This window comes from Macaca nemestrina, chromosome 8 (genome assembly GCF_043159975.1).
Source record: "Macaca nemestrina isolate mMacNem1 chromosome 8, mMacNem.hap1, whole genome shotgun sequence".
In the NCBI taxonomy this organism is placed as follows: domain Eukaryota; kingdom Metazoa; phylum Chordata; class Mammalia; order Primates; family Cercopithecidae; genus Macaca; species Macaca nemestrina.
This window is the reverse complement of record NC_092132.1, coordinates 91,359,954-91,380,732: the sequence shown is the minus strand read 5'-3', so window position 1 is coordinate 91,380,732 and position 20,779 is coordinate 91,359,954. Positions and strand designations below refer to the sequence as shown.

The following is a 20,779-nucleotide window of genomic DNA, read 5'->3' as shown; positions in this document are numbered from 1 at the left end:
AGCTCCCATACATAAATCAAGACTCATCCCTCTCTTAAACAGAAAATAGAAAACGCTCATACTGTATGTCATACTATTTAACAATTCAGTATTGTTAACTCTCAACCTAAGATCAGCATACACAGTTTGCAGATTAAATTGTGGGGAAACAAAAGATTTGTGAGAAAAAAGTATACATTACTATGAATTCAGGGAAAACATCCATGTATTAGAGGGAATCTATTTCTTACAATTACATAGTAATAAGCAAATGCCCCAGTATTTCTCCCCCTCTCCCCCTTAATCCCCGAGCTAAGCAGCAGTGGGTGGGCTATCCACAGGGTGACACTCATCAAACAGTAATATGGAGTTGGAGATGGCAGTAGTTGGTGGTGGTGACCAAAGGGCTAAGAAATAACATGCGCTGGACTTACCCCCTGTTCGAAGAGCTGCCGCAAGCATCTCCCTACACTTCAACCGCACAGAATCAGAAGTGCTTGGTGCCCGAGGAAAGGATGAAACGTAAGTATCTCGAGCATTTGTCTCATCCTTTCTGTTGCTTACGTTGCCGCTGGAAGTACTGAAATACACACACAAAAACACCACAAAAAGAAATCAAGAACAATCCTCTCAAAGTAACAATATTACTATCATGCTGTAAAAACAAAATTTGGGGCCTAAATAAATGACACAGTATCTCAGTGACCTTTATATGAGGGGTAAAAAATTGCCTGCATACAGATTAAAAAGAAGTTAAAAAGTTTACAATTTAGTAAAGAGACAAGTATCGTGCCTTTTTTTAAAAACTAAACATTTTATCTTTGATTCTCATTTTAAATATTAAGCAATATTTTTAATAGAGAAAATACCCATTATAGTTCAGTAAAACAAATGAAAAGCAATGATCTTGGTATAAGGAGAAGGATGAAGGGATGGGACCAGAGAATGACAGCTTTCTCTTTTTTTTTTTTTTTTTTGAGACGGAGTCTCGCTCTGTCGCCAGGCTGGAGTGCAGTGGTGCGATCTCAGCTCACTGCAAGCTCCACCTCCCAGGTTCACGCCATTCTCCTGCCTCAGCCTCCCGAGTAGCTGGGACTACAGGCGCCCGCCACCACGCCTGGCTAATTTTTTGTATTTTTAGTAGAGAGGGGGTTTCACCATGTTGGTCAGGCTGGTCTCGATCTCCTGACCTCGTGATCCACCCACTTCAGACTCCCAAAGTGCTGGGATTACAGGCGTGAGTCACTGCGCCCAGCCTTTTTTTTTTTTTTTTTTTTTGAGACGAAGTCTTGCTCTGTTACCCAAGCTGGAGTGCAGTGGTGCCATCTCGACTCACTGCAAGCTCCGCCTCCCAGGATCACGCCAGAGAATGACAGCTTTCAACCAAAACTAGAGACAGAGACAGAGACGAGAGAGAGAGAGAGAGAGAGAGAGAGAGAGAGAGAGAGAATGCTAGAAAAACCCTGTTTCACAGGGCACGGTGGCTCACACCTGTAATCCCAGCACTTTGGGAGGCCAAGACAGGCAGATCACTTGAGGCCAGCAAATCCAGCCTGGGCAAAATGGTGAAACTCCATCTCTACTAAAAATATAAAAATTATCTGGGCATGGTGGTGCCCGCCTGTAATCCCAGCTACTTGGGAGGCTGAGGCAGGAGAATCGCTTGAACCCAGGAGGCAGAGGTTTCAGTGAGCCAAGACTGCACCACTGCACTCCAGCCTGGGTGACACAGCAAGACTCCAACTAAAAAAAAAAAAGAGAGAGAGAAAAAGAAAAAGAAAAACCTTGTTCCACTTAGCTAGTGAGGTCCCCAGTGAGACAAATACCATGTGTACTGATGAGTCGTGAGGCTACAAAATGGTGTGTTTCTCCCCAGAAACATCACCTCAGTATGAACATTTGGGAAGTTATAATTTTCCAGTCAACCTAATTCTTTCAATTGCTTCTGAGTAGCTTCTTACACTGGATTATCACTAAAATGGGTTCTTTCCAAAATAATCTTCATGATTACAATTAAGCTTTATCGCATTTAAGACAGCTGCAGTAACCCTTTTCAAAGACTGATTAAATCATCCACCATCCATAGATGTGACTTGCTACAATGCTGCAAGAACATACTCCCTTGCCTTCTCTCCAAAACATAACCACTGTTAAACTTCACAAACAGGTGCCTGTGGGTAAGATGGTCATTAATACCTTCTAAATTTAGTCAGTTCCTTTTCGAAGCCTTCAGTGATTTCCCCCTGTATTCCCAAAATACTGATTCACACAGGTTTGTATACAATGACTTTTCAACATTTTTCTCTCTATCAGACTGAATTTCTCAAGAACAAAAACTAGGATTTACTTTTCTTTGTGTTTTCATTATGTAGCATAATGCCTGTCAGTGATAAACAAATGAGCAAACCAATGTTTAAAAACCCATTTCTTTTTCTTTTAAGACTCCAGCCTGAGCAACTGAGCAAGACTTTTCATAGTGGTGAACAGAGCAAGAGTTGTGCAGTGGTGCCATCATAGCTCATGCAGCTTTGAACTCCCGGGTTTAAGCAATCCTCCTGCCTCAGCCTCCTGAGTAACTAGGACTACAGGTACATGCCACCATGCCCAGTTAATTTTAAAAATATTTTTTGGCCAGACAAGCTGGCTCATGCCTGTAATCCCAGGAGTTCAACAACAGCCTGGACAAAATAGTGAGACCCGGGGTTGCCAAACACGGTGGTATGCACCTGTGGTCCTAGCGACTTGGGAGGCTGAAGTGGGGGGCGGGCTTGAGACTGAAAAGTTGAGGCTGCAGAGAGCCTTGACTATGCCACTGTACTCTAGCCTGGGTAAAAGAGCAAGACTCTGTCTCCAAAAAACAAAAAACAGTCCAACAAACAAATAAACCTTTTGTTTTTGGTAGAGAAAGAGTCTATGTTCTCCAGGCTGGTCTCGAACTCCTGATCTCAAGTGATAATTCCGTCTTGGCCTCCTAAAGTGCATTAGCCACCGTGCCAGGCCCCAAAACCCATTTCTTTTCTTCTCTTTTTTGAGACAGAGTCTCATTCTGTCACCCAGACTGGAATGCAGTAAAACAATCATGGCTCACTGCAGCTATGACCCCCAAGCTCAGGCAGTTCTCCTGCCTCAGCCTCCCAAGTAGCTGGGACCACAGGCATGTGCCATCACACCTGTCTAATGTTTTTTATTACTTGTAGAGACAGGGTTTCCCTATGTTGCTCAGGCTGGTCTCAAACTCCTGGGCTCAAGTGATCCCCCACCTTGGCCTCCAAAAGTGCTGACATTACAGGTGTGAGCCACCACACCCAACCAAAAACCCACTTCTTAAACACTTTGATTAAATGCTTTTGCTTCTCTGTGTCTGCAGCCAAATGCTACGCAGGAACCAAGAACCAAGGGAAACTGCCCACATGGACTGAGAGAAACTTTTCCTCACTAGTTTCACTATTGCTGGTCCCAGTTCCTACATTCTGATACTTCTCAATCCTCTTGCATTTCTGTGTGTGTGTTGGGGGGGGGTGGGGCCAGGGGGGCATGTGTAGATAGATACCAATCAGTTACTTTACCAGACTTCATATACAGTAATTTTCTTTTGCAGACAGGTTCTATACCTACACATCAAGCACATAAAATTGAAAAAGACAACAAGAGGACGGGCACGGTGGCTCACGCCAGTAATTCCAGTAGTGTGAGAAGCCAAGGTGGGCGGATCACTTGAGGTCAGGAGTTTGAGACCAGCCTGGCCAACGTGACGAAACCCCATCTTTATTAAAAGTACAAAAATTAGCTGGGTGTGGTGACGTGCACCTCTAATCCCAGCTACTCGGGAGGCTGAGACAGGAGAACCGCTTGAACCTGGGGGGTAGAGGTTGCAGTGAGCCAAGATTGTGCCACTGCATTCCAGCCTGGGCAACAGAGAGAGACTCCATCTCAAAAAAAAAAAAAAAAAAAAAGGCAGGGCGTGGTGGCTCACACCTGTAATCCTAGCACTTTGGGAGGCCAAGGCGGGAGGATCACCTGAGGTCGGGAGTTCGAGAACATGGAGAAACCCCGTCCCTACTAAAAATACAAAATTAGCCGGGCGTGATGTACATGCCTGTAATCCCAGCTACTTGGGAGGCTGAGGCAGGAGAATCACTTGAACCCGGGAGGCAGAGGTTGCAGTGAGCCAAGATTGTGCCATTGGACTCCAGCCTGGGCAACAAGAGCAAAACTTCGTCTCAAAAAAAAACAAAATAGGCCGGGAGCAGTGGCTCAAGCCTATAATCCCAGCCTTTGGGAGGTCAGGCAGGCAGATCACGAGGTCAGGAGATCGAGACCATCCTGGCTAACACGGTGAAACCCCATCTCTACTAAAAAAACACACACAAAAAAAAACTAGCCAGGCATGGTGGCTGGCGCCTGTAATCCCAGCTACTCGAGAGGCTGAGGCAGGAGAATGATGTGGGCCCAGGAGGCGGAGCTTGCAGTGAGCCGAGATTGCGCCACTGCACTCCAGCCTGGGCAACCGAGCAAGACTCCGTCTCAAAAAATAAAAATAAAAAAATAATAATAATAATAAAATAAAATAAAAACAAAGATGAGAGACTGAGGAACTATCCCAGATTTAAGAAAACTAAACGGATATAATTTAGAAAAAATTGCATAAACTTTATTAACAACCACTGCTTAAGCCCACCTTTGACTTACCTCTTTTAATATAGTTAATATGTTTAATATATATATTTAATATAGTTAATACAAATACCAAAAACAGTGTACAAGACATTAACATAAACATGAGCAGTGCATGATCAATTTTGGGAAAATATTGAGAAACAAAGTTAAAATCGGCAGTAGCCTTAATGTCCTAAATACCTCAACACGGCTGGGCGCGGTTGCTTACGCCTATAATCCCAGCACTTTGGGAGGCCGAGGCAGGTGGATCACCTGTGGTTGAGAGTTCGAGACTAATTTCGCCAACATGGTGAAACGCCGTCTCTACTAAAAATATAAAAATTAGCCAGGTGTGGTGGCATACACCTATAAAAATTAGCCAGGTGTGGTGGCATACACCTATAATCCCAGCTACTCAGGAGGCTGAGGCAGGAGAATCATTTGAATTTGGGAGGTGGAGATCTCAGTGAGTCGAGATCACGCCATTCCAGCCTGGGTGACAGAGGAAGACTCTGTCTCAAAAATAAAAAATAAAAAAGGCCAGGCACGGTGGCTCACGCCTGTAATCCCAGCAATTTGGGACACTGAGGAGAGTGGATCACCTGAGATCAGGAGTTCAAGACCAGCCTAGCCAACATGGCAAAACCCCATCTCTACTAAAAACACAAAAATTAGCCAGGTGTGGTGGGCGCCCGTAATCCCAGCTACTTGGGAAGCTGAGGCAGGAGAATTGCTTTGAACCCGGGAGGTGGAGGTTGCAGTGAGCCGAGATCATACCACTACACTCCAGCGTGGGTGGCAGAGCGAGACTCTGTCTCAAAAAGGTATGTGGCCCCTCCCCACCAGAATTCCTGATTGAGTAGTTACCGGATGAGGCCTGAGAATCTGTATTTCTAACAATCTGTATTTCTCTCCTCTTCCAGGGACCGTACTTTCGAGAACCATTGCTTTAAATCAGTGTTGACAGTTAACCTACCAGGTTCCCAAGAACAGAGGAACGATTTGAATTTAACCAACTATGCGTATGGCAACATGTCCAATACTGCATAGTTTATGATATGTAATAGGAAAGAACACATGCAAAGGCCTCATAGGAGGTGAGGGACAATCTGAACTCTTCGTTAACGAACTTCACATTTTAAGTTCTTATAAAAAATTGCTATTTTTTTTTTTTTTAATTTAAGGTCTCACTCCATTGCTCAGGCTGGAGTGCAGTCGCATGATCTTGGCTCACTGCAACCTCTGCCTCCTGGGTTCCAGCAATTCTCCCACCTCAGCCTCCCAAGTAGCTGGGACTACAGACACATGCTGCCACACCTGGCTAATTTTTTTTTTTTTTTGGTAGAGAAAGGGTTTCACCATGTTGGCCAGGTTGGTCTCAAACTCCTAACCTCAAGTGATCCTCCCACCTCAGCTTCCCAAAGTGCTAGGATTACAGGCGTGAGCCACCGTGCCTGGCCACAAATTGCTAAATTCGAAAGGAAGAAAAAAAGCATGCAAAGGAGAATGAGATCAAAATGAGGGCCAAAATAAATCTAAAAAAGAAATGTGGTAAATAGAGGAAGTAATCATTTGAATCTCTAATTACTACCTCTATTATCAATTTTATCAGTGCCTACCCCAGCAATCCCATTCAATTAAACTTGTTAAGTACAATATAAATAACTACTTATTTATTCAATGTCTTCTACCTCTCAAATGTTCAAGAAATCTGAAAAAAAATTAGAATACTTGGCTACATACATTTACTAATTCCATTTGATTAGAAAACAAAAAAAGGAGTGTAGATAGGGGAACATTAGACGGGGGGAATTGATGCAGGAAGTAAAACTATGACTTTCAATATAAATAAATGTCTATACTGTGAAGTACCTTTCTTCTCTTGCTTCAGGGCTGTTCTGTGATGTAATTGCAGGTTCTTTTTTCTTTTCGTCAAGGTCTTTCTCAGTTGATGGCCCATCTGAAAATTATGAAATCTCTTAAGTTGCTAGCATTTGTAAAAACTAAAATACTGCATGTTAACAGGCTATTTGCACAACAACATGAACTAAAACCCTAAGTTTCCCACAAGTAGATGAAGTTTGATTAAGCTATTAGCATATGTACTGTTTTTCACAATGCAAGTTCAGTCAACACTTCCAAATAAATTCCCTCATTTGGTGGGAACTACAAGTTCATATGCCATGGGAACCTAAAGGGAGGAAAGTATATGGAACAAAGAGGTGGGAAGAATATGGAAATATCTGCACTGCTACTTTAAAAATGAAAGCACAGGTCAGTGAAGTGGCTCACACCTGTAATTCCAGCACTTTGGGAGGCTGTGGATCACTTGAGCTCATGAGTCTGAGACCAGCCTGGGCAACATGATGAAACTCTGTCTCTACAAAAAATACAAAAATTAGCTGGGCTTGGTGGTACACACCTGTAGTCCCAGCTACTCAGGAGGCTGAGGTGCGAGGATGGCTTTTGCCTAGCAGGTGGGGGCTGCAATGAGCCAAGATCACGCCACTGCATGCCAACCTGGGCGATAGAGCCAGAACTTGTCTCAAAATAAAGCCAAATAAAATAAAAATAAAAGCATAAAGCATACACAGCAATATTGTTTTAATAAATTTCCATAAAGTTGGAAAATTTAAGGTGGTATCCAAAATATAAATATTTCTGGTATGGGTAAACAAAAAACACTTTCATAGAAAATACCTCAGGATAAGTAAGACCTACCCAGCACCTTCTCTATCTTAAATGATCTATAAAGTAATACAGAATGCACAAGTTTTAAGACCTAAAGAGGTGGCTGGGCATGGTGGCTCATGCCTGTAATCCTAGCACGTTGGGAGGCCACAGCAGGCAGATCACGAGGTCAGGAGATTGAGATCATCCTGGTTAACATGGTGAAACCCCGCCTCTACTAAAAAAATACAAAAACTTAGCCAGGCGTGGTGGCACACACCAGTAGTCCCAGCTACTCAGGAGGCTGAGGCAGGAGAACCGCTTGAACCTGGGAGGCGGAGGTTGCAGTGAGCCGAGATCGTGCCACTGTACTCCAGCCTGGGCGACAGAGAGAAACTCTGTCTCAAAAAAAAAAAAAAAAAAAAAAAAAAAAAAAAAAAAAAAAGGTAAGCAATGAGATATTATGAAATAATGTACATAAAATAGGTTGAGTCAGTGCAATATTTTAACAGCCAAAAGAAACATTCACTTTCAAATCAATCAACACAGCCTTAAATTTTAAAACTGGTACCTGCCTGGGGTCGGATGTGGTGGCTCACACCTGTAAACCCAACACTTTGGGAGGCTGAGGCAGGTGGATTACTTGAGATCAGGAGTTCGAGACCAGTCTAGCCAATATGGTGAAACCCTGTCTCTACTAAAAATACAAAAATTAACTGGGCATGGTGGTGCAGACCTGCAATCCCAGCTGAGGCTGAGGCTGGAGAATCATTTGAACCTGGGAGGAGGAAGTTGCAGCGAGCCGATATTGTGCCACTGCACTCCAGCCTGGGCGACAGAGTGAGACTCTGTCTCAAAAAAAAAAAAAAAAAAATCGGTGCATGCCTGTAGTCCCAGCCACTCAGGAAGCTCAGGCAGGAGGAACGTTTGAGCCCAGGAATTTGAGGCTGCAAGGAGCTATAACTGCACCACTGCACACCAGCCTGGATGACAGAGTGATACCCTGTCTCAAAAAAACAAAACAAAAATAAAACACACAGCCTTGAAGCTAAGTTCAGAAAACGTTTGGGTCTACCGTATAAAGTACACCAGTTAACTATGTTTTACTCACTACATAAGCAATAAAGGCTACATAAATAATTTTTTTCAATTCTTCACATCTCTCTGTATAGAATATAGAAGAAACTATATCCAACTGGATAGCAGGATCACCTAGGGAGCCTTTAAACATATCCTCATGCCAAGCTCCAAACCAGATCCATTCAATCCAAATCTCTGGCAGTGAGGCGCAAGCATCATTATTTTTTAAAGTTCCTTAGACAGCTCTAATATATAGTTATCTGGATGAGAATCACTGATAAGAGAAAGGTTCAAATCACAACTGGAGAACTCATCTTGTAAAGCTGAAGTCTGTCAAACCTAAAATACAATTCAAGCCCTCTGATAAAACGTGCACATACACTTTAGTTTTCACATAATTTTGCTGCTCCTTGTTATTCTCAATAGTTACCTTGAAGACTCAAATCCCAAAGAGGCTATAGTATTGTAACCCTGAAAACAGAAGTAATAATGACACATGGCAAGGACTAACAAATGGTCCAAAAGTAATAGGGTAGAAAGCATTTAAAAGGGAAAACTGATGTAACAATGAAATATGATCCAGCAAGGATCCAATGCTGCCAAAGGGACACAGAACTACCTCACACACTGCTCTGGCACAGTGAATTAGTACAATCCTTTTGGAAAGCACAGCAGTAAGAGGCATGAACAGCCTCAGAAGCATCCCTACTATCTGATATGGTGTTGTGGGCAACACAGCTCAGCTAGCAGGGAAGGAAGTGCTCCAGCTCTGGACTCCAGCTGTCTGCAATCAAGTCCCAGCTTGGCTATTCACCACCGATTCAACTGTGTGCTAGGTATTTAACTGCTCAATGCCTCAGATTCCTCATCATAAAATGGAGATTATATTGGCACCTACCAAATTGGATTGTTTTGAAGATTAAATGCATTAATACAGGTCAATGCTTGACATATCTTAAGTATTCAAAAATGTGCTACCTAGTAGCAGTAGTAGTAAATGTAGAAATGTAGCTAACAATGTAAAGAAAAAGCTTTAGGCAGAAAGATGTCCATCAAGACATTAGTTACAACCGCCACAAAGTTAAAAACAGTAACAAATCTAACAACAGGCAAGTGATCAACTAAAATAGTATAGTCAACTGAATAAATTATTCTGAAACCAATAAAAATAGTAGTTATGATAGAAAAACAAAGTATTTTCATTAAAAAAGGTAATATAAATTAAGTACCCACAGAGCATAGGTAAAATTACAGTAGCGGTAAAATTTATGCAAATTAAATTTGAACAGTAATGTATTACAATCCATTGTACAGAAAAAGAACCTGCAAGTCTACACTAACAGATAAATAGCTAAGGGATATAAAGAAGGTTGTTGGTTTTTTTTTTTATTTTGAGATGGAGTCTCACTCTGTTGACCGGGCTGGAGTGCAGCGGTGTGATCTTGGCTCAGTGTAAGCTCTGCCTCCTGGGTTCATACCATTCTCCTGCCTCAGCCTCGAGAGTAGCTGGGACTACAGGCGCTCACCACCACACTCGGCTAATTTTTCTGTATTTTTTTAGTAGAGACAGGGTTTCACCGTGTTAGCCAGGGTGGTCTCGATCTCCTGACCTCGCGATCCGCCCGCCTTAGCCTCCCAAAGTGCTAAGATTACAGGCATGAGCCACCGTGCCTGGCCAGAAGGTTCTTCTTCTAAAGAATGATGATTTTATAAGTACTGAAGCAGAGGAGTCAGAAAAATCACAATTTTGCAACTACCACTACAAAGACTGGTTTGAGCAAAAACATCAACAGATCCTAAATTGGGAGGGGAAGAGAAAGATCTGTTAAGGTGTAAGACAGTTTCAGGATCTTAAAAGTGTCTCCCACAGAATGGCTATTAGCTACAAGAGGAAAAACAATACACTATACAGTGTAGCTTTGACTGGATTCTCAAAATTACCATCAATGACTCTGGATATGATACCTTGAGAAGGACATAACATGCTTACATAGTATTCCAACTGTGAATGTACAACCTGATCTAATCATGAGAAAAAAGCAGGTACACCTCAAATATGGAATATGCTATTAAAAACAAAGGATGGGCCAAGCGCAATGGCTCACGCCTATAAATCTAACACTTTGGGAGGCCGAGGCAGGTTGGATCGCTTGAACCCAAGAGTCCAAGACCAGTCTGGGCAACATAGTGAGACTCTGTCTCAAATAAATAAATAAATAAATAAATAAATAACAAAGGAGGGCAGTGGCAGATGCCTACAGTTCCAGCTACTCAGGAATCTGAAGTGGAGGACTGCTTGAACCCAGGAGCTGGAGGTTAGCCTAGGCAACATAGCAAGACCCTTATCTCGACACAAAACAAAAAAGGTGGTGGGGAAGGGGGGGAATAGGGGAATAAACCTGCTTCAAGGATCCAACTTAAAAACATGGGAAATTCTACCTTGAATATATTTCCTACTTTACTTTTAAACCAAAATCCAATTCTACTTTGCATTCATTACAACCGGTCATTTTCTGCATATTGTATAACATATCCAAGTTCCATTTTTTAAGCTCATTATGAATTTGATAAAAATCTCACTTTGCATAATTTGATAAAACACTCACTTTGCATGAAAGTATTTTAAAATACACATTAGTGATAGTTACATGAATGTATACATAGGATAAAATTGCTCAGAAGGACACATGCCCCCACACATACACTAGTGCCAGTAAAAACTGATGAAATCTGAATGAGGTCTGTAAATTGTATCAATGTCAATTTCCTGGTTGAGAGTCTGTATATGAGAGTTATGCAATATTACCACAGGAGGAAGCTGGATAAAGGGTACATGAGACCTTTCCGTACTTTTTTTTTTTGGTAATTTTCTGTGAGTCACTTATTATGTCAAAATAAAAAGTTAAACTCCACATGTTCAGGAAGCATACATACTTTCTTCTATAGGAAATGACCTTGCTTCTTTTATCCCTACTTGAGGCAGGGGACCAGGAATGAGGGGGAAGGGGCAGGATATATACACACACATACATAAAATTTTAAAGCATGGCCCACAAGTAATTTTTTTTTATTGGGTTTGTGCAATTAACGTGAAAGACAAAATTGCATTTAATTTTCTTTCCTTTCAAATTTTACTTTTAGGAAATATATCAACAAAAAATTGACAACTCCAAAATAAGATTTAAGGGGAGGGAATTCATATTTGTTGGGCTAGGACCCTATGTACATTTCTTACAGAGGTGATAATTGATAGTGAAATATCACAGACCAAAAACAAACAAAAAGTAAAATCATGAACCCAAGTAAACAGGTTGGTCTTCAAATGAGAAAGGAACATTTCTGCCTTGGGGGAAAAACAAAGGAGAAGGGGTATTTGTATTCTTCAAAATGTCAATTTCATAAAAGATAAAGAAAAGCTTAAGAATGATTTCAAATTAGAAAACTAGCTATGTGAGGCCAGACTCGGTGGCTCACGCCTATAATCCCAGCGCTTTGGGAGGCTGAGGCAGGCAGATCACGAGGTCAAGTGATTGAGACCATCCTGGTTAACACGGTGAAATCCCATCTCTACTAAAAATACAAAAAATTAGCCGGGTGTGGTGGTGGGCACCTGTAGTCCCAGCTACTTGGGAGGCTGAGGCAGAAGTATGGCATGAACCCGGGAGGCGGAGCTTGCAGTAAGCCAAGATCACGCCACTGCACTCCAGCCTGGGCAACAGAGTGAGACTCCAACTCAAAAAAAAAAAAAAAAAAAGAAAACTAGCTATGTGATCCTGAACTGGATCTTTTCCTGGAGGTGAAAAGAAAAAAAAAAACAACTATAAAACACATTATTGGGACAACTGACAAACCTGAACATAAACCACAAAATACTATACCAATGTTAAATTTCCTAAATTTCTTTTTTTTTTTTTTTTTTTTTTTTGAGACGGAGTTTCACTCTGTCACCCAGGCTGGAGTGCAGTGGCCGGATCTCAGCTCACTGCAAGCTCCGCCTCCCGGGTTTAGGCCATTCTCCTGCCTCAGCCTCCCCAGTAGCTGGGACTACAGGCGCCCACCACCTCACCCGGCTAGTTTTTTGTATTTTTTTTTTTTTTTTTTAGTAGAGACGGGGTTTCACCGTGTTAGCCAGGATGGTCTCGATCTCCTGACCTCGTGATCCGCCCGTCTCAGCCTCCCAAAGTGCTGGAATTACAGGTTTGAGCCACCGCGTCCGGCCCTAAATTTCTTATACTATGATTCCATAAAAAAATAAGCTTGTAGTAAGGAAATATACACAAGTATTTAAAGGGTAAAAGAGCATGATATATTCAACCTACTTTCAAATGGTTCAGAAAAAAATAATTTGTGTATGTGCAAATAGAGAAAGCAAAAGAGAGAATATGATAAAACAAATATGGCAAATATTAAAAATTGATGATATGGATGAAGGATACAGCATTCTTTCTATCATCCTTGCAAGTTTTCTGTAAGTCAAAAAATTTCAAAAACCATTTCAGAAGGTATCCACAACCTTTCCCATAAGAGAAAATTCTTCTTACTGAAAGAGTTTATCCAGCTGTGTCAAAAGTTAAGAAAGCCAAATTTGACTAGCCTAAAAGGCAAAAAAAAAAAAAAAAAAAGCCCTAAAGGTCAAATTAACTCCCCTCGCCTTTATTACGAGGCACTGATTTCAGTATACCTAGATTCATTAAGAAAAAAATGTAACCATTAACTAACCGTAAAATGTTAATGGTTAATGGTTATTAACCGTTTGAATAAATCTCAACATCATAAATATACGTAAGGGAAGATCAATGATACCTAATAATTTTTTCCAGGATTTGATGAGAGACTTTGCCAAAGATGTAACTTCTTCGTCTGTACTCTGCTTGCGAATAGCATTAACTGACATGCCGATTCTTGTGGACTGCAAGGCAATAACAAAAAAATTATGTATACCAATTTTATTTTAAACAAACTAGTATTTCACCCACATTCTTTTCTTTCCCAGATTCCTGTTTCCATTCTAGAATTTTAAAACTTCAATTATTTGGATCCTTATAATAGCAAACTATATTAAGATACATACATCTTCAGATCAAATAAGTCCTAGACTCATTAATGTTCTTATCACCAAGATCTAAAAGCATAAAATTTGCTACTGTAATAAGTCTGGTTAACTAGAAAAATGAAATCAATCTTTCCATAAGGGAGAAGTGAAGATAAATGAGGATAAAATATAAAATGTTGTATGTAAGTCAGGCTGAAGCAAGCATGACTAATACAGGCATTTCTTTGTTTCTATACATTCCTCTACGTGGATTACTTCACAGAGCACCAGCTGCAAATGATTATGAGGCTATCCAAACTAAAACTACCACCTATGGAGGTTTATTCTATTTATTTATTTATTTTTTTGGGGGGAATGGAGTCTTGCTCTGTTGCCCAGGCTGGAGTGCAGTGGCGCGATGTTGGCTCACTGCAAGCTCTGCCTCCCAGGTTTACGCCATTCTCCTGCCTCAGCCTCCCAAGTAGCTGGGACTACAGGCACCAGCCACCATGCCCAGCTAATTTTTTGTATTTTTAGTAGAGACAGGGTTTCACCGTGTTAGCCAGGATGGTCTCGATCTCCTGACCTCGTGATCCACCTGCCTTGGCCTCCCAAAGTGCTGGGATTACAGGTGTGAGCCACCACGCCCAGCTATGGAGGTTTAAAAGGCTTTATTTTGCCAGGAACCAGCATATAATCAGAGACATTAAAATACACTTCACAAAATATAGGTAAAATTTAACCTGTGATAATTACATGCCTAAAATTACACTTAGAGCATCCACATTCATCAATCTTTTTTCTAACAACCCTTCAAAGTTGAGATTATCCCTATTTTTAAAGATGAAGAGATTGGAAGCAACAATAAATAACGTACCCAGCATCACACCATTATGAACCAGCAAAGGTGGGATTTTTTTTTTTTTTTTTTTTTTTTTTTTTTTTGAGACGGAATCTCACCCTGTCACCCAGGCTGGAGTGCAATAGGGCACGATCTCGGTTCACTGCAACCTCCACCTCCCGGTTCAAGTAATTCTCCTGCCTCAGCCTCCCAAGTAGCTGGGATTACAGGCGCAGGCCACTTCGCCCGGCTACTTTATGTATTTTTAGTAGAGACGGGTTGCACCCATTGGCCAGGCTGGTGTCGAACTCTAGACCTCTAAGTGATCCACCCACCTCGGCCTCCCAAAGTGCTGGGATTACAAGCGTGACCCATCAGCCCAGCCAAAAGCTGGGATTTTAATCCAGGTTTGTCCACTGCCAAAGTCCATGGTCTTTCTAGCACATCAGTGGTTTCAAATTGTGCTCAAAGAACACAAAAGCTATGACAGCCCAAATATGGATGATAAATAAAAAATGGAAAATTATTTAGTAAGTTCGGGTTGTTAGCAGACAATCTTTCAAACATACGGTCTGTGGAAGAAAAAAATAACAGAAGAAATTCTTAGTGGTGAAAAAAAGAAGAGAACCCCTATTGTAAGCTTTATGGCAGAAAAAAATACCAGTACTTGAGGTTTCCTTCTAAATTATTCAATCCTCTCAACAAAGAGACAGATTCAGGATCTAAGTTTTATTCAAGAATTTAGAATATGTGGTTGGCTAGAGTGTCCTATATCTCTTAGAAAGCTGAGCAAAGCAGACAAGATTGAACAGCAGAAAGATAAAGGGACTCCACAATTTTAAAGCCCCAAATAATTTGGGGTTAACAAGGCTAGTTTACTAGGAAAAAACTCTACTTTTTGAATGTGTGGAGGAAATAACTTACTAGTGTGTTCTGAAGCCTAGAACTGACACAAATGTGCAAAAAACTAAAATGGCACTTTACTAGGGGCTTGCAGGAGAGCAAAGGTGTAAGGAGATGATGAATAAACTATGTACTGCTGGGTGATTGCTTTTTAATTATCAGAGGATATTTTGATTACTAAAAAGTCAATGATTATCCCACTTAGCCCCAAACAAAACCTATACTAAGAATATAGTTACCTGTAATAAACATGCCTATCTATGGAAGGGACTGTCAAGCCAAAATAATAAGAAATGGGGGGCATGGTGGCTTACGCCTGTAATCCCAGCACTTTGGGAGGCTGAGGTGGGCAGCTCACGAGGTCAGGAGTTCGAGACCAGCCTGGCCAATATGGTAAAACTCTACTAAAAAAAAAAAAAAAAAAAAAAAACAAATTAGCCGGGCGTGGTGGCGAGTGCCTGTAGTCCCAGTTACTCGGGAGGCTGAGACAGAAGAATCGCTTGAATCCAGGAGGCGGAAGTTGCAGTAAGCTGAGATCACGCCACTGCACTCCAGCTTCCAGCCTGGGCTACAGAGCAAGACTCTGTCTCCAAAAACAAAAAAAAAGGGTGGGTACGGTGACTCACGCCTGTAATCCCAGCACTCTGGGAGGCCAAGGCAGGTGGATCACAAGGTCGGGAAATCGAGACCATCCTGGCTAACACGGTGAAACTCCATCTTTAAAAAAATACAAAAATTAGCTGGGTGTGGTGGCATGCACCTATAGTCCCAGATACTTGGGAGGCTGAGGCAGGAGAATCGCTTGAACCTGGGAGGTAGAGGTTGCAGTGAGCACAGATTGCACCACTGCACTCCAGCCTGGGTGACAGAGCGAGACTCTGTCTCAAAAAAAAAAGAAAGAAAAAAAAAGAAATGAGGTTGCTGAGGTAGAATGAAAAACAAAGATTTGAAATAAGTTCTTTTTTCCTTTGGGGGTACTATGGAAAAAAATGGGAAAAAAAAGTAGAGGAAAAGATTATGAAGCTATTAACTTGGATAAGCAAGCCTAGAGTTGCCTCTAAGAGAATTCCCTAGGAATTCTTCCTAAAATTGGTATGCTAAGACTTACAAAATGTAATAGATAGGTTATACGAAAGTATTCTGTGCTCAAGTGTCCTTAGGAATTGTGGGATTATAACTGTTTTCTTGACTGCAGGACTAATGAAAGCTTTCAGGACAAACTGTACATTGTGAAACTCTAGCAGATAAAATATGTGCCTTTGCCCATGATTTCTATAGAACATCAGGTATACAGAAAGAAAGACATTACCTTGGAAAGGTGGAAAGTGCCTTAAGCAGCCTTAGGGGTCAGCTGCACACTGACGGTAAAGCAGAAAGGAATGAGTACTGAGATCAAGAGACACTGTTAACATCACAGGAAACAAGCAGATCTGGTGTGCTCCAGAAGAAAAGTCTCCTTTGTGATCACTCATGAGTTTTTGCCAAGATGATCTGAAGGTAGCCACTAAATCTTAAGGTAAAAAACATATAGCTACTGTACAGCTACTATAAAACACATATGTAAAACATACATTTAAAACACACATATATAAAAGACAACATAAAAGAAACACACAGCTACTATAAAACATTGTTGAAAGAAATTAAAGATGACCTAAACAAAATTTTAAAATACCATGTTGATAGACTGGAAGACTTAAATATTAAGACTGCAATACTAATCAAGTTGAACTACTGACTCAATGCAATGCCTATCAGAATCCCATCTGCCTTTAGTGTAGAAATTGACGAGCTTACCCTAAAGTCCACACAGAAATACAAAGGACCCAAAACAGCCAAAACGAAGAACAAAGTTGGAGCACTCATAATTCCCTACAGTAACCAAGATAGCATGGTACTGGCAAAAGGATGGACATGCAGATCAATGGGATAAATTTAAGACTCCAGAAATAAACTCCTACATTTTTCATCAGCTGATTTTAGATAAGGATATCAAGACAATTCATTGGAGAAAAGAATATTCTTTTCAACAAATGGTGCTGGAACAACTAGATATCCACATGTAAAAGAATAAAGCTGAACCTCTTCCTTACACCACACACAAAAATTAACTCAATATGAATAGGAGTAAAGCTTCATTACCTTGGATTAGGGAATAGTTTCTTAAATATGACACCTAAAGCACAAGCAATCAAAGAAAAAATAGAATACATCAAAAGTTAAAACTTTTGTGCTTCAAAGAACATCATCAAGAAAGTAAAAAGATAATTCACAGAAAAAGAGACAATATTTGCAAACTCTATGTCTGATAAGGGACTTGTATCTGGAATATATAAAGAACTATTACAACTCAATAAAAAAAAAAGACAATCCAACTTAAAAACGGGCAAAGGATCTGAATAGACATTTCTCCAAATAAGATATAAAAATAACCAACAAGCACATGAAAAGATATTCAACATCCTTAGACATTATGGAAATAAAAATTAAAGCTACAATGAAATACTACTACACCCACTCGAATGGCTATAATCAAAGACAAACAGCAACAAGTGTTTGCAAGGATGCAGAGAAAATGGACCCATTTACTGCTACTGGAGATACAAAATGGTACCATGGCTTGGGAAAAGAGTCTGGCAGGTCCTCAAAATGTTAAACGCACAGTTACCACATAAACCAGCAATACCACTCCTAGGTATCTACACAAGAACAACAAAAACATATGCTCACACAAACTTGTACATAAACATGCACAGCAGTGTGATGCAAAACAGCCAAAAAAGTCTAAACCCATCAACCGACAAATGGATGAACAACATGTGAAATATCCATGCAAGTGAAGATTATTCAGCCATTAAAAGGCCTAAAAATTCTGACACAGACTGCAACATGGATGAATCCTGAAAACATTAAGCTAAGTGACAAAAGCCAGACATCAGAGTTCACATACTGTATGATTCCATTTATATGAAAACTCCAGAACAGGCAAATCTATAGAGACAGAAAGATTAGTAGTTGCCTAGGCTGGAAGGAGGAAGACCAGTTGGGGGAATGGAGAATGACTTTTTGGGGTGATGAAAATGTTCTAAAGTTAATTGTGGTGGTAGTACCAAAATATACAAAAAAACAATGAATCATACACTTTAAATGAATGAATTGTATGGTATGTGAATTATATCTCAATAATACTGTTTTAAAAAAAAAAGAAACATACAGCTATGTTTACTATCCTTTTAATAAGTTCCAAGATGGCAGAGGACCTTGTCTTGTCTGCCACTATATTCAGCATGTGGAATAATGTCCAGCACACAGCAGACACTTAATCATGATTGAATAATCTACTATATATAAAAACTTACAAAACTAGCCCAATCTACTACTGGCCCAAATATTTGTCTTCCTGTTTACTTCCCCATCTTCAACCCATACCCACCTTCTACTCTACTCTCTCACTCTGCTCAAAGTTTCCTGCACTCCTAATTGTAAACTCCCATGGACTCTTCAGATCTCATTTGATTTAACCAGTCTATTATATCCCAACTCTGTTTTCCCTTTTTCCTAGGTGATCTAACCCACCTCTATGCTATTACTTTCCAAATATCTCCTAAACCTGTCCTTTCTCCTATATTCTAGAGCTGTTTACATATATGGCTATTTAAAATTTGTTAAAATTAAATGAAATTTACAATTCCGTTCCCTAGTCATATTTCAAGTGCTCAACAGCCTCATGTAGTTAAGCACTACCATATCAGTCAACACTCACATCAGAAACATTTCCATCACTGCAAAGTCATACTTGACAGCATTGCTAGGGAAGGCTGTCTTTCATTAACAAATTCCCCTTCTCTCCATTTCTATTGCTATTATCTTAGTTTAAGCTCTCATCACTCCTCACCTGAATAACTTCATTAGTCAACAGGTCTTTCAGGCTCCAGCTTCCCATTTCCTCCAATGTGCAAATCTGGTCACATACTCCCCTGCCTAACACCTTTCAGTAGTGATGCTCTCAGCATCACATATGAAGCCCTGCGTGCCATACCACCTATGTCTTTAAAATCCAGTATGTAACTAGCTCTCCCCATGTCTTTAACCCTGTATGCAACTAACTCTCCTTTATTTTCACTTCTAAATGCCACACTGCTTCCATATACTGTTTCCTCTGCTGAAATACCTTTCCCGGTCTATCTGCTGAGGGAGAACCTAGTCATCTTTCGAGACGTGATTTCAGCTTTATCACCTACATAACGGCATTCTGCACCTCCCAGATTATGTACTTAGACTGACAAGTAAACTTCTTTGTGCTTCTTCCGACCCTTCTTCTTTCCCCCAGATGAACACTGTATGTATGGACTTTTCTTTGGGTACCTACATATTTGCTTACATGTCAGTTTTCCTCTACTAGAATTTAATCTCAATGAGGGGAGAAAGGCCTGATCTTATTCATCTTTATAAATCCAGCACAATTCTTAATCATAGTAAAACTCATTTGTTTGTTAGATAAATACATAGGCTTTCCAAAGAAGGAAACCCAGGAACAAATTAGAGATGGTCATAAATATTAGCCCTATCCAACCTCCACACTCTCTATAACTCTACAAGTACCTGTTAAATAAACATTGGGATTACTATGTTGTTTTTGATGTGGATTTCCCCACATAGGTCTGTCAGGATAAAGTTATGCCTCGGTAAGGGCCTATCTCAAAGGAAAGTTTATTCTTAGAGTTAACTTGCAAGAGAAGTTGCAAGTCAGGAACCTGAATTCAGAAGGTAGGACTTCATGACTTACTTCCTTTCTCTTCCTGGGGTCTATAGATAGAGGAGGAGTTCTTTTTTTTTTTTTTTTTTTTAATACAGAGTCTTGCTCTGTTACCCAGGCTGGAGTGCAGTGGTGCAATCTCAGCTCACTGCAACCTCCGCCTTCTGGGTTCAAGTGATTCTCCTGCCTCAGCCTCCTGAGTAGCTGGGATTATTATAGGCACATGCCACCATGCCTGGCTAATTTTTTTGTATTTTTAGTAGAAATAGGGGTTTCACTATGTTGGCCAGGCTGGTCTCAAACTCCTGAGCTCAAGTGATCCACCCACCTCCGGCTTCCAAAGTGCTGGAATTACAGGCAAGAGCCACTGGGCCAGCCTAGAGGAAGAGTTCTTAACCCTTTTTTTGCACCATGGATCCTTCTGGCAGTCTGGTGAAGCATATGGACCCCTTCTCAGAATCCGTTAAAAAAAGATTAAATGAAATACATAGGATTACAAAGCAAACCAATTATGTAATACACAATTACAAAATATATATATATATATATATATATATATATATATATATATTTTTTTTTTTTTTTTTTTGAGACGGAGTCTCACTCTGTCCCCCTTGCTGGAGTGCAGTGGCCGGATCTCAGCTCACTGCAAGCTCCGCCTCCCGGGTTCAGGCCATTCTCCTGCCTCAGCCTCCCGAGTAGCTAGGACTACAGGCACCCGCCACCTCGCCCGGCTAGTTTTTTTTTTTGTATTTTTTAGTAGAGACGGGGTTTCACTGTGTTAGCCAGGATGGTCTCGATCTCCTGACCTCGTGATCCACCCGTCTCGGCCTCCCAAAGTGCTGGGATTACAGGCTTGAGC

General features: G+C 40.7%; 1 protein-coding gene across 2 annotated transcripts in view; it reads right to left on the bottom strand.

The window, feature by feature from the left end:
- The window catches only part of LOC105482296 (transcription elongation factor A1), a 59,215-nt gene that overhangs the window by 22,655 nt on the left and 15,781 nt on the right, over window positions 1–20,779 (bottom strand). Inside the window, exons 1-4 of one of the 2 annotated variants that reach the window (XM_071068241.1) lie at window positions 16,471–16,623; window positions 13,189–13,294; window positions 6,508–6,595; window positions 414–559 (exon numbers count right to left, since the gene is read on the bottom strand). In XM_071068241.1, the coding sequence (XP_070924342.1) occupies window positions 414–559; window positions 6,508–6,595; window positions 13,189–13,279 (325 nt within the window). In that variant the 5' untranslated portion in view covers window positions 13,280–13,294; window positions 16,471–16,623. Of the gene's footprint in view, window positions 1–413; window positions 560–6,507; window positions 6,596–13,188; window positions 13,295–16,470; window positions 16,624–20,779 lie in introns of those variants that run through there. The other variant, XM_011742321.2, reaches the window with a different exon arrangement.